This window comes from Enoplosus armatus, chromosome 22 (assembly GCF_043641665.1).
Source record: "Enoplosus armatus isolate fEnoArm2 chromosome 22, fEnoArm2.hap1, whole genome shotgun sequence".
In the NCBI taxonomy this organism is placed as follows: domain Eukaryota; kingdom Metazoa; phylum Chordata; class Actinopteri; order Centrarchiformes; family Enoplosidae; genus Enoplosus; species Enoplosus armatus.
In genome coordinates this window covers 14122501-14137117 of record NC_092201.1, presented here as the reverse complement: position 1 = coordinate 14137117, position 14617 = coordinate 14122501, and the positions used below count along the sequence as shown (strand labels likewise).

The window sequence follows — 14617 nt, the reverse complement described above, 5'->3', positions numbered from 1 at the left end:
CAGCCATGATGAGCACGGCATACATATTAAACCAGATCATTTATTGTGGCAAGATGATATTCTTTCAGCATCCAGAGCGCCGGGCTTCATCTTCACCCTTTTCCTCTTGGCTTTGGGAAACTCTTACCCGATGTTCTTCATCCACTGAGGTTTAACTCCACCAATCACATCAGCTCTGCCTCTTGAGGATTGTTTGTTGGTTTTCAACTTGCTGCGGCTGGTGAACATACAACGTGGCAACACACACTCACGCTGACTCTGTTTCTGTCTCTCTCCTGTCTGTCGTCAGGTTCTGCATGAAGAGTGGGCCCGATACTCTGCCTTTTACAAGTACCAGCCCATTGACCTGGTCAGGTAATGTGACCACAGCACCAGAATGTGGGAATGCTGTTCTCTTCTTCAATCTAATTTGCAACTCAAGACAACTGTTGCACGTCTTACATCCGAATACAGATACAGAAGTTGCAATGCATTATGGTTAGTGTAGTTCACTAACAGACTGTCTTTTAAAAAAAAAAAAACTCAATTATGATTTTTATCATCTCTTCCACTCACATCCAAAAAGGCAGTCGTTGTACAAATGGATATTCACAACAAAAAAACCTAATAAATAAATCAAAACTAAAAACACAGCAACAGCAGGTACAAATAAAATAAAATAAAATAAAAATTGTAAAAGCTACATTAAGGTTGAAAAAATATAATAATAATAATTATATATATATATATATATATATCACACACATACACACAACACCAATAACTTTCAATGTACAATGGATATGTGAGTGTTTTATTAAAATAGACTTGAAAACATCTGAACCTGTCCTTTTAATCAAAAATGAGGAGGACCACTCTGAGAATACTAAACCTAGAGCAAACATGAATCAAGGTTAAATTATTAAGAAAGATTAAAAAATGTTGAGCCTGTCCTTTAAGAGTTAACGATCTCTGATCTTTGTTAGTGTATTGCTTACTTAGATTGTGTACTGCCCCCAGCAAGTGCCACCAATCAAATAATTATGTTGGAAAAATACGATGTCACGTACTTCTGTGCACCAATCAGGATGTATTTAAATCAAAATGTGCCGCGAGTTGTGGGGTTGTTTGCTAAATTTTTACTTTGATTGTTGCACATTTTGTAATGGATATTTAATGTTACGGACAAATTCTTAAGATTTGGAACCATGTTTTCAACAAGTTATGTCCATGTTTGGGGCTTAGGACTGTCAGTCCTCGTATAGGAGGCGGAGTATGTACACAAACCTGAAAGAAAGTGCTTATTTAAAGCTCAGCGTAACAAATGGAAGCCCTAAATAAAACACTAACACCCCCCTTGTTCTATTTTAGTGTTTTATTTTGAACACAGCATTAGGATTCTCACACCTGTGTTGCGTGCCGCTTAATTCCTCAGTCTTCTCTGACAATGAACTCCATTGACACACTTTCCCCTCATAATCCCCGACCTCTGACCCCACAGGAAGTACTTTGGAGAGAAGATCGGTCTGTACTTTGCCTGGCTCGGTGTTTACACTCAGCTGCTGATACCTGCCTCCATTGTGGGAATCATTGTGTTTGGCTACGGGGTGGCGACAGTGGATACGAATATACCCAGGTACCACTGCACATTCATGTATGGAAGAAAGCTAATATTTTATACTAACATTATAAGGATGTAGAAAATTAGGATTTCTTCCTACCACAGTTTAAATGTATGCACACATGCCCTTACACACACACACTAGACAGGGATTGCCCAGATACCTGCTGTATCTGGCTTTAGTCAGTGTTGTGTGGGAGGAACACAGAAGGTACGGCTGGCTGTGTGTGTGTGTGTGTGTGTGCCATGAAGCAAAAGGTTGATAATTCAGCCTACACTGACTATGAATAGGGTCAAAGCAGAGAATCTCGTATTGTGGTTACGTGTTAAAAGTTCCATTCATTTCTAATGTAACAGACACAAGGATCCCTGGGTCTTTTTACTGGGACCGAATCCAACAATGCAGAACTTCAGTTCATTTTATACTTTTTTAGTGGCTTAAATGTAATGCTTCAATTGTAAAATGCCGTTGATGTTGTTAAGATCTAGGTGTTGTGTGACATGAGTCTTGATTTTGTCCCCCCTCAGTCAGGAGATGTGTGATGAGAGTCTCAATTTTACCATGTGTCCTCTCTGTGACGGAGCCTGTGACTTCTGGCACCTCAGCACCGCCTGCGGCACCGCCAGGGCTTCACACCTCTTCGACAACCCCGCCACCGTCTTCTTCGCCATCTTCATGTCTCTGTGGGGTGAGGTTACATGTGTGTGCGTGCATATGTGTGTTTGTGTGTGTGTGAGCCAGTGGGCTGAATGTGAAGTTGCTCATTCATATCTCATGACCTCCTTCACCTCAAGAGCAAATCGTGGTGAGGGCAACAGGCTAAAACAACACACCTTAAAGGTGAAAATGCGGAAAATGCTTTGATAATAAGAAGTCTGATGAATGTGAAAGTTTGATTTGCAGCACACTCTGCTGTCTAAGACTCTGATGCATAAGCAGCATCTTGTTTGCATTTTGTCCCATTAACACCTGAAGCATATGAACTGTCCCATGCTACAAGAGGATACTAGAGATACAAGCTTACTGTAAACTGGCTCATATGGCAGGAAATGGGAGCTTTTGAATTTGTTCAGACAAAATCCTCCTGAAAATCAGTTTGAACAAACATTTTGACCCCGGAAACAGTAGTGTGATAAAAATGTTTTAACTCAAGGTCTACTTGCTAGCTTTTTCCAGAGCTTTCAACAGGATATGCCCACTTACTAGCTCTTATTACGGAGCTTTCAACTGTAAAAACTCAGTCAGAAGCTCCAGAAAAAAGCTACTCAAGTGGACCTTGAGTTAAGATGTTTTGACCTGTTCATGTGCTGAACTACTTTTTTGTGTGTTTTGTGTAGCGGTGCTGTTCCTGGAGCACTGGAAGCGCCGTCAGATCAGTTTGAGCTTCAGTTGGGATCTGACAGGCATCGAGGAGGACGAGGTATATACATGTACATGCACACACACACACACACACACACACACACACACTCATTATTATTCCGACAGTACCATACCAGTGCATGGCAACTAAAACACTTGCAGAAGGCTAGGGAATGATTGTTGTCATGGCTTTGAGGTGAAAGCCAGACATGCTGCTCCCTTTTCCCCACATAAAGGACAAACCGCCTCCTGCAGTGACACTGAACATTAGTATGAAACAAATCTGCTGCAGAATCGTCTAATATGAATGTAATTCCAAGAGAGACTGCACATATGCAACATGCACGCACACAGCACCATCATACACATACACGCCTACAGAAAACACAGATACACACACGAGCATTACTATTTCCCCTGTTTTGTCTGTTTTGTCCCTCAGGAGCATCCCAGGCCAAAATATGAGACCATCCTCCTTCAGAAGAGACAGAGGAAGCAGAAAACTAAGAAAAAGAAGAAAAAGAACGAGGTAGGGAAGATTAGAACCCTCTGTCATCTCCAACAAGTAAGCCTGTTTACCTAACTCGTGAGTGTTTGCATAATCAAATGATTCTCTTAGCTGGACCTGACTGTCAACAACACTAATGGAAAGGTATTATACAGTAAAACCCAATTCATTTCATTTATTTATTGTAAAATACACAATATATTCCCATCATGGCATTCTGTGGGGAAAGACCAGTGTGACCATGAAGCTCTTCCGCCCTCCTCAGTCTTCACATTTTGAATCAGGTGCGTCTTGGTGATCTAGATGGATCCTAGTCTGGCTCACAGGAAGTAGGCTGTTGGGATAAGTCTGCCATTGGCCGACTATTTCAGTCAGAGTTCTCCTCCCCTTCCGCCATCTGCGTGTTACTGTTTTGCAAGGGCACCGTTGCTGCACCCTGGGCTAATGATAATGGGTTCAGCAAGACCTTTCTCCAGCGCCGGCTCAGCGCTAAAATGAAGAGGTCTGGCTATGCGAGACCAGAGGGATCCTGATCATTTGGGTTCCAAAGTGTGCGGCAGACATTAGCGATAATCTAATGACTGGGAACGATCTAGATTCCCTCTGTAAATTGGGTCAATCACATTGAGTCCTGTTGGCCCACATCCACTTTGCTGCGGTGACAGATGGCTTCCTGCCACAGCCAGAGTGATCACAGGATCACCGGCACACCATCCCAAAACCTGATCTGGGGATAAAATTAGGAAACCTGAAGGTTAGACAGCTGTATTTTTTTTGTCATCGGGAAATTGTCATCATATGCCATCTGCTGGTTGTGTTTCAAGAAAAAGGAAATGCACCACGCTGTTCAACCATTTCCATTCTGTGAGGCAAGTGAGGCAACTATCACCATAGCTACTGCTAATTCTCTATTCTGATTGGGTAGTTGGGGGGTTCTTAGCCTCTGTTATTTATTACAGTGGTGGAATGTATATCTCGTCGGGTATCATCCCTTACTGTACATACATCAGACAAGATGCATTACAAGACAGGTCATAAACATAAATTCATTATTGTACGTAATACAACAATATAACTATTCATAATAAACGAGATAAAGACTGGGGAGGGTCTGTACAGCGGACAGATTATGGCATAATGGTGATTGTGCATGTGTTTTTGTACGTTTATGCATGAATGTGGTTCCACACTGCGTGTGTGTGTGTGTGTGTGTGTGTGTGTGTAACCTGTCCCTCTGTCTTGCAGCCAGAGAAGCAGGAGGACGGGACAGTGACAGGGAAGGACAGATGGAGACAAAAACTACTGTCTGCCATGGCTGCAGGGATACCGGTAACCCCTCCTCTCCTCTCCCCTCGCCTTCCTCCTCCTCCTCCTCTCACCTTCCTTTTCCTCTTTTTCCTCCTCTTCCTCCTCCTTTTCCCTCTCCTCTCCTCTCCTCTCCTCGACTCCCTTTCCGTCTCCTCTCTTCTTCTCTCCTGCAGGCTGCTGTCTATCTGTTCTTCTCTTCCTGTCCCATCCTCTGGCTTCTACAGTCTCAACTCCTCAGGTATTTGTTTGTGCAACTTTCTGAGCATCTTTTGTGTAAATCCAGATTTCTGATGGTCACATCAATAGTATTTATGACAGTGTTTTCAATGATGGAAGTTTCAGTTCCAGTCTACTCAAGCTATTGGTAGGCCATGGAAAGTTGTTTGTTTACGTATTGATGGAGCATTTAGACATTTATTTGTGCAAAAATAATCTGTGTACTTGCCAGCAGTGAGGGAACAGAATGCACCTTTGGCAGAAGAGGAGACAAGCCCTATTATTTTAGACAAATACAGTCGGTATCAACGAGAACAGAGGCAGTGTGTCTGGAAACTCCAGAAATGCCAGAACTTTCACCAATGTAAAGTCAAGCCACCATTTAGTCTCTGAGCTTTTTTAAGCCCTGCTAGTAGTTAATGACATGTTTAAGATGGACTAGATGGACAGACCTGAGGACAGACAGCTGATGCTAATGAGGGATTATCGGTCTCTGTGGTTCCCTTCTCTGGATAGTGTGTTTGTGTGTATGTATGAGTTCTCCCACACACACATACACTAGTTTCAAACACATGGCTAAAGACCGACAGAGAGAGAGAGACTGCCTTAATTGAATTTAAAGAATAAGGTGACATGTTCCTTCATCACCATGAACACACACACACTGTAGTTCATTTTGAGCCTTAAATACCCACTAGTAACCAAATGTGTATTAATCCGTGACTGAAAATAGTCCCCAAAAAATACACAACTCACTCCTGTTTGAGTGGTGTTTGCTAAAAGTCCCAGTGCCCAGCTGTTTTAAGAAATTACTGAGCCTTTTTTAAAAATGGAACTATATATTTGTGACCTGCTGTTAAAGATTTCAGGAAATTACACGGCAGGCATTTTGACTCATCCAACACAGGTGTAACTAATAACATTAATAATAGGTTATTGTGCTTGCTGGCTCACTGATGTGGTCTACTGGAACACCTAAATGGAACTGAGTTATCATTAATTAATGCCATTAGTTACACTTGTGCTTTTCTACACGTCTGCTGTGAAAAATGTCCATTTAACCGCTGTTTCGAATGGTATAACTACAGTGCATCCGGAAAGTATTCACGGCGCTTCACTTTTTCCACATTTTGTTATGTTACACCCTTATTCCAAAATGGATTAAATTAATTTTTTTCCTCAAAATTCTACACACAACACCCCATAATGAAAATGTGAAAAAAGTTTTTTTGAAATTTTTGCAAATTTATTAAAAATAAAAAACTAAGAAATCACATGTACATAAGTATTCACAGCCTTTGCCATGAAGCTCAAAATTGAGCTCAGGTGCATCCTGTTTCCACTGATCATCCTTGAGATGTTTCTGCAGCTTAATTGGAGTCCACCTGTGGTAAATTCAGTTGATTGGACATGATTTGGAAAGGCACACACCTGTCTATATAAGGTCCCACAGTTGACAGTGCATGTCAGAGCACAAACCAAGCATGAAGTCAAAGGAATTGTCTGTAGACCTCCGAGACAGGATTGTCTCGAGGCACAAATCTGGGGAAGGTTACAGAAAAATTTCTGCTGCTTTGAAGGTCCCAATGAGCACAGTGGCCTCCATCATCCGTAAGTGGAAGAAGTTCAGAACCACCAGGACTCTTCCTAGAGCTGGCCGGCCATCTAAACTGAGTAATCGGGGGAGAAGGGCCTTAGTCAGGGAGGTGACCAAGAACCCGATGGTCACTCTGTCAGAGCTCCAGAGTTCCTCTGTGGAGAGAGGAGAACCTTCCAGAAGGACAACCATCTCTGCAGAAATCCACCAATCAGGCCTGTATGGTAGAGTGGCCAGACGGAAGCCACTCCTTAGTAAAAGGCACATAGCAGCCCGCCTGGAGTTTGCCAAAAGGCACCTGAAGGACTCTCAGACCATGAGAAACAAAATTCTCTGGTCTGATGAGACAAAGATTGAACTCTTTGGTGTGAATGCCAGGCGTCACGTTTGGAGGAAACCAGGCACCGCTCATCACCAGGCCAATACCATCCCTACAGTGAAGCATGGTGGTGGCAGCATCATGCTGTGGGGATGTTTTTCAGCGGCAGGAACTGGGAGACTAGTCAGGATAGAGGGAAAGATGAATGCAGCAAAGTACAGAGACATCCTGGATGAAAACCTGCTCCAGAGCGCTCTTGACCTCAGACTGGGGCGACGGTTTATCTTTCAGCAGGACAACGACCCTAAGCACACAGCCAAGATATCAAAGGAGTGGCTTCAGGACAACTCTGTGAATGTCCTTGAGTGGCCCAGCCAGAGCCCATGCTTGGTTTGTGCTCTGACATGCACTGTCAACTGTGGGACCTTATATAGACAGGTGTGTGCCTTTCCAAATCATGTCCAATCAACTGAATTTACCACAGGTGGACTCCAATTAAGAAAATCTCAAATAAACTTTTTTCACGTTGTCATTATGGGGTGTTGTGTGTAGAATTTTGAGGAAAAAAATGAATTTAATCCATTTTGGTATAAGGCTGCAACATAACAAAATGTGGAAAAAGTGAAGCGCTGTGAATACTTTCCGGATGCACTGTATATTTCTGCACCTGCTGCTTCGGCAGCGTCGTTTCTCATAACAACTTTCACACCAATTTACTGTAGAACTAAATAAAAAAACAAAACAAAGAGCATAGGACATCAAAAGAGACGAGGAGAAGAAGACAATGAGAGAGACTTGGAGAAGTAGAGGGATGGAGAGAAACAGAGGGAGGGCGGCTGAGTGGGAGTGAGGCATGCTGGGCAGGAAGCCAGGGGTAAGATTAGTGAATGTCACTATGGCGACACAGAACTCTCTTTTTCTCTCTCTCTCTCACACACACACACACCAACGCTTGAACCATCTCATTTCTTACCTGAGACAGTGAAATGTGCTGTAAGATCAAATCTAGAGATTGTTTTGTATGACTGAAGTGGTTATGTGTGTGAAGTGTGTGTTGCACCTGTTATCACCAGACATTCTACAATCAATGTACCAAACACAGCTAATGTACAGTAATTGAATAGACATGCCTTTATTTATTCATGACTACTCAGTGTACTAAGCATTCATTTGGCAATGTGTGTGCCTGAACATAATATGATGGACAGACATTTTTTACATTTTTTTGTGACCTTCTGGTTTATTTATTAACTGAAGCCATGTCTGGTCCTCAGTGACTGACAGTTCTCTGTCAAGACCTTTCAAATCGTTTCTTAAATTAGGAACTGTCAGTGCAAATAATGTGAGACATGTCCCAAGAGCTGGAAAAGGATTTTATATGCAGGATGATTTTCAATATTTTACCACTGGAAAGCACAGTGGTAAAATCCTCCACGCTGAAGTTGTAAAACTTATTTCTATGATGCCCAGTTTCCTCATTACACCACTGAAAAAGTCCTAAGTCATAGCCTACGGGATTTCATTTAATGGAGGCTAAAGTAATGGCTTTTAAATCAGTGCCTCTGTCACTGCCTGAGTCCCGGAATAGTGCAACATTGGAAATTTTATGGGGAAAGTATGTTCTGGTTTTCCCTCTGATGTCCTCCGGCTGCTCTGCCTCAACTCTCTGTGAGTTTCCTGATGGACAGACAGCTGTAAAGTACCGTTTAACAGTAGCTACCGTTAGTGGCTCAGGCCCTATTAGCTTAGCTGACTCTGCCCTGACTGGGACCTCAGCAGCTACAGTTAGCAGTAGTTAGTGATTACTTAGCAACAAGTAAAGGCATCTGTCCATCAAGAAACTAACCAAATTTCCTTCACAACCGAAAAAGCACTTTCTGCGAGACGACCTCCAAAAACTTGAAGAGTAATCCTGAGCAGAGTGAGTTGAATAACTCAGACAGACTGAGGGGGTGGATGGACGTGTCTCTCTACATCGTGGGAGATCTGTGCCTGGAGCAGATGACCATATAAGGAAATCCGTGCCTATCTGACGTCACCGTTGGGTCACAGGGATTACTTTTACACAATGTTTATTATTTGAACTTTGACCAACATAGAATATAGCACCTAGAACACCAATATTAGACATGCTGATATGATTTTGCTTCCCAGCTAATTTGTTAAGTCATAATCCTCAAAAGTTGGGTATACTATAGGACAACCAGGGTTTGTAGACGAGGAGAAAAAGAGAGTGAGGAGGACGAACAGAGGGAGCAAGTAACAGAGAAATACAGATTGTGAGTAGTCTCTGTCACAAGATGAAGGCGTTGTTGGGCTTTCCTCAACGGAGGTTACCAGCCAAATATAACACCTGACCCATTTACTACTGCCCTTCTCTCTGATGGCTGTCCCCACCAACCATCACACACACACACTCTCTTCCACTCTGAAGGTCTTTTTGCCCTTCAATTAGTTGATGCCTCAGGTTGGTCAACGTGTGTGTGTGTGTGTGTGCGAGCTCAGGTGTCATCACATGACACACATATAAGCTCAGGAAAGAACATTAATGCTCTGATGATATTTATCTGACCCTTTTTGATTTCCTCTTAATATGTGTCAAAAACGATGTCACATGTGGAAACATTTTGTATTTTTTGCCAAATATAAAAAGACATATATTTTTAATCTGTAAAAATTACTCTATAAGTTTATTAAATCAGTTAAGGGCCTTACTTTGTATAAACATGTCTTTTACAGCAGGGTCATGGTCAAGATAGCAGTACCACATTGAGCACAAAACACTTTGATCAATTTGATCACATGTGAAGGGAATAATCAAGGGTCACAGATCACTGATCAAAAGGATAATGTAAGATTGATAAAGGGCAACAGAATGACCTGCAGGTTGCACTGTGTCAGTGTATTCACCAGATGGTGCTGTTGTCATGCCAATTAGCATATTGAAGGTCTTCCAAACTTACAGACTGTGTGTGTGTGTGTGTGTGTGTGTGTGTGTGTGTGTGTGTGTGTGTGTGTGTGTGTGTGTGTGTGTGTGTGTGTGTGTGTGTGTGTGTGTGTGTGTGTGTGTGTGTGTGTGTGTGTGTGTGTGTTAAATCCCTGCCTGCCTTTGCCTGCCCATGTAAGCATATGGGTGAAGGGGGTCACATGCCTGAGAATGGAGATGCAGCATTTGTCTTTGCAGAGATCAAACCATATTTAACCACAGGCGGGGCGGTGAAATGGCTTTTTCTTTTTAACACAAGTAGGTCAGCGTCTCCCACTGGTTTTAAGTTCAGGGAACCATGACATACACACAAATTTGAGTGGTTATGACGGTGGAGTCAGCAGGTTAGAGGGCATTAGGAAAGTCTGAAAAGTTATTATTTTTTCATCCTTCCTGATTTCTACCCCCTTTTTAACACCAGCCCGTCCAGAACTTTCATAATTGAGTCCAGCTTTCTGAGTCTTTGTTGACTGTCGTGTGTGGATCTTAAAGATCCCGTATGGAGTTTTCAGAAAGTCGTTGTTTTTAATGACACCGGTGGCCGTGAAGTGAACGGCAGTCAGCAACCTGTTGCTCGTGCCCGCAGTGAAGTGACATACACCAGACTGATTTACAAACATATTTAGAATAACATTACCATCTGTAATGTTCCTATATTTTATTTGGACCATTGGCTCCGTGATACAACCTGGCTTTCTGTTTGCAAGTTGCTTCATCAGCTAACGTTACAAAGCAACCAACGCCAGATCCATGCCGTATAGCTTAGCAGCTAGCTGGCTAAGCACTAGGGAGCGTGCTTTAAGTGACATATCATCTAATATAGTGCCTGCGGCCAGACACCTTTTTTTGCGTGCATTTTGACAGTAGCCTAACCTTTGAGGAGCAGGTAAAGATAGTCATGCAGTCCTGCTTTCTTTAACTCAGAAATGTATCAAAAATCAAGTTGTTTTTATCATGCTGATTTAGAGAAGGTAATTCATGCTTTTATTTCATCTCGTCTGGACTATTGCAACTCTCTCTATACCTGCCTCAGTCAAAAATCACTTGCACGCCTCCAGCTTGTCCAAAATGCTGCAGCAAGAATTTTAACTGGCACTAAACCCTGTTTTAGCAAACCTGCGCTGGCTACCAGTAAGTTTTAACAATCAAGGACCTATTATGCTTTTCCTTATTTTCTGTCATATACACGGTGTTACAATGTTGGATATTCTTATTAAATGTAACCAAAGTTGTCAAATAATGAGGAAAACATATGTAAAAGTAATCCCTGTGAGCCAAAAGCCCCCCATGGGCTGCAGGGAGCTGGCCAATCAGAGTACAGTGGGCTTTTAGGGAGGCGGGCCTTGAAGAGACAGGAGCTCAAACGGCTTGTGTCAGACAGAGGGTGAACTGAGGGGCTGCATGAAGGGCCACCATAAGAGGAATAAGGACTTCTTAGATCTGTGAATCATGCAAAACTACTCCAGTGGTGTCCCAGAATAAAGGGCGCCTGTACTGGTGAACGGCCTGCCTGTTTCATCTTTTAAATCCCTTCTAAAAACACACTTTTATAAACAAGTTTGTATGTGAATCATTCCCACTATTTTTTCTATACATTTACTACTACTACTATATATATTTATATGCATAGTTTTGGTCTGTTCTTAATCTGTATCTCTGTTGATGTGTTCGTAGTTGTATTTGTTTATGTTACACCTCATTTCTGTTTTTTTATGTTTTTTGCTGCTTTTGGGTTTTATTGTATGGAAAGCACAAACTTTTTTTTGTTATACAAATAAAGTTATTATTATTATTTCTTATTATTAACATGTTATATCTGGTTTGTTTAATACGTTCAAAAACTGAAGTGTAAAAATGACCAGTTGTGGTCATTACACTAAACCGCAACGCAGTTTTTACCTTTGGACAGAGCCTGGCTAGCTGTTTCCCCCTGCTTCTAGTCTTTATGCTAGACAAAGCTAACTGTCTTCTGGCTGTACAGTAGCTCCATCTTTAGCGTGTGAATATGAAAGTGGTCTTGATCGTCTCATCTACAGTGCATCCGGAAAGTATTCACGGCGCTTCACTTTTTCCACATTTTGTTATGTTACACCCTTATTCCAAAATGGATTAAATTAATTTTTTTCCTCAAAATTCTACACACAACACCCCATAATGACAATGTGAAAAAAGTTTTTTTGAAATTTTTGCAAATTTATTAAAAATAAAAAACTAAGAAATCACATGTACATAAGTATTCACAGCCTTTGCCATGAAGCTCAAAATTGAGCTCAGGTGCATCCTGTTTCCACTGATCATCCTTGAGATGTTTCTGCAGCTTAATTGGAGTCCACCTGTGGTAAATTCAGTTGATTGGACATGATTTGGAAAGGCACACACCTGTCTATATAAGGTCCCACAGTTGACAGTGCATGTCAGAGCACAAACCAAGCATGAAGTCAAAGGAATTGTCTGTAGACCTACGAGACAGGATTGTCTCGAGGCACAAATCTGGGGAAGGTTACAGAAAAATTTCTGCTGCTTTGAAGGTCCCAATGAGCACAGTGGCCTCCATCATCCGTAAGTGGAAGAAGTTCGGAACCACCAGGACTCTTCCTAGAGCTGGCCGGCCATCTAAACTGAGTAATCGGGGGAGAAGGGCCTTAGTCAGGGAGGTGACCAAGAACCCGATGGTCACTCTGTCAGAGCTCCAGAGTTCCTCTGTGGAGAGAGGAGAACCTTCCAGAAGGACAACCATCTCTGCAGCAATCCACCAATCAGGCCTGTATGGTAGAGTGGCCAGACGGAAGCCACTCCTTAGTAAAAGGCACATAGCAGCCCGCCTGGAGTTTGCCAAAAGGCACCTGAAGGACTCTCAGACCATGAGAAACAAAATTCTCTGGTCTGATGAGACAAAGATTGAACTCTTTGGTGTGAATGCCAGGCGTCACGTTTGGAGGAAACCAGGCACCGCTCATCACCAGGCCAATACCATCCCTACAGTGAAGCATGGTGGTGGCAGCATCATGCTGTGGGGATGTTTTTCAGCGGCAGGAACTGGGAGACTAGTCAGGATAGAGGGAAAGATGAATGCAGCAAAGTACAGAGACATCCTGGATGAAAACCTGCTCCAGAGCGCTCTTGACCTCAGACTGGGGCGACGGTTTATCTTTCAGCAGGACAACGACCCTAAGCACACAGCCAAGATATCAAAGGAGTGGCTTCAGGACAACTCTGTGAATGTCCTTGAGTGGCCCAGCCAGAGCCCATGCTTGGTTTGTGCTCTGACATGCACTGTCAACTGTGGGACCTTATATAGACAGGTGTGTGCCTTTCCAAATCATGTCCAATCAACTGAATTTACCACAGGTGGACTCCAATTAAGAAAATCTCAAATAAACTTTTTTCACGTTGTCATTATGGGGTGTTGTGTGTAGAATTTTGAGGAAAAAAATGAATTTAATCCATTTTGGTATAAGGCTGCAACATAACAAAATGTGGAAAAAGTGAAGCGCTGTGAATACTTTCCGGATGCACTGTAACTCTCAACAAGGGCGCAAATAACTGTAGTTTTTAGACACGCAAAGCTGTCAAATGTGCAGCACAAAGTCCAGATATATAAGGTGTTGTCAGAGTCCAGGCACGGCACAGCAAAATTACAGTAAAGAAAATCAATGACTACATTTTCACAAAAAATGGCTGCACTAATCCACTTCTTCTTATGTACAGTGTTGATATTTTTTTCATTTCAATACTAAAACAACACACATTTCATGTTGGGGGCCATGGAATGAAAACATTTGTTCCAATCTGGTCTCTAAATGTAGGATGCAGACTGTAAAACGGGCCATTGTGCTTCTTTTTGTCTCTCTGTTGAGATGTAGTAACACTTCCTGTGGAGGCGGTGAAATGCAGATGCTGCTGCTGCTGCTTCAACTCTCCATTCAGCTTTTACGAACCATTTGAAAGGAGGAAAGGGAACTCTGACAATGCGTTTCACATCAGGACATTAGAGATTTGTTTTTTAATCAATGCCACAATGTGACACTGCTTTTTTTTCCCTTCTCTCTTTTTTGTGGTGTCTCAGTAGGCGGCTGTGTGTTCTGCATCACAGATTTCTTTACAAATGTTGATGAAGCACTGGCTAATGTATGTATTGAGTGACTGCCAACTTTTCCTCTCTTTTCCTCCCCTGTTCCCCCGTCCTTCCTGTCAGGCTGCCATAGAGAAGTTGACCTGGAAAGACCGTCTTCCTGGGTACTTCATCAACGTTTCCTCTATCCTCTTTATGGTTAGTACATAAAACCAGGTTAATGCTCTACTTAGAATCATACATTTTCTCAAGATGTATGGATGCAAACACTTTAAATAGAAAAACAGACATGTATATGATGCAACTACTGTACATAAACGAGTATATGAGTGACCTACATCGATGTGTTCTTTGAAATATTAATTCCAGCCTCCGCACAGTGAGTATCAGACAAATATGGTTGAGCGATGACTAATTTATTTTCTTTATGTCCTTTGTGTTCCCAGTTTGGCTTGACGTTTTCAGCAGTGTTTGGCGTCATCGTCTACCGCATCACAGTGTCGGCCCTGATGGCGATGAGCCCCGACCCGGAGACCAAGTCCAATGTTCGGGTGACTGTGACGGCCACTGCAGTCATCATCAACTTAGTGGTTATTCTGATCCTCGATGAAATCTACGGCGCTGTGGCACTGTGGCTGACTGAGCTAG

General features: G+C 42.4%; 1 protein-coding gene across 1 annotated transcript in view; it reads left to right on the top strand.

Annotated features, from left to right (window-relative positions):
• Positions 1–14617, top strand: part of ano2b (anoctamin 2b) — a 65389-nt gene that overhangs the window by 21941 nt on the left and 28831 nt on the right. The window contains exons 10-17 of the mRNA XM_070928625.1: positions 290–354; positions 1481–1615; positions 2129–2289; positions 2939–3021; positions 3406–3492; positions 4717–4800; positions 14093–14167; positions 14416–14617. Of these exons, the coding sequence (XP_070784726.1) occupies positions 290–354; positions 1481–1615; positions 2129–2289; positions 2939–3021; positions 3406–3492; positions 4717–4800; positions 14093–14167; positions 14416–14617 (892 nt within the window). The remainder of the gene's footprint in view (positions 1–289; positions 355–1480; positions 1616–2128; positions 2290–2938; positions 3022–3405; positions 3493–4716; positions 4801–14092; positions 14168–14415) is intronic.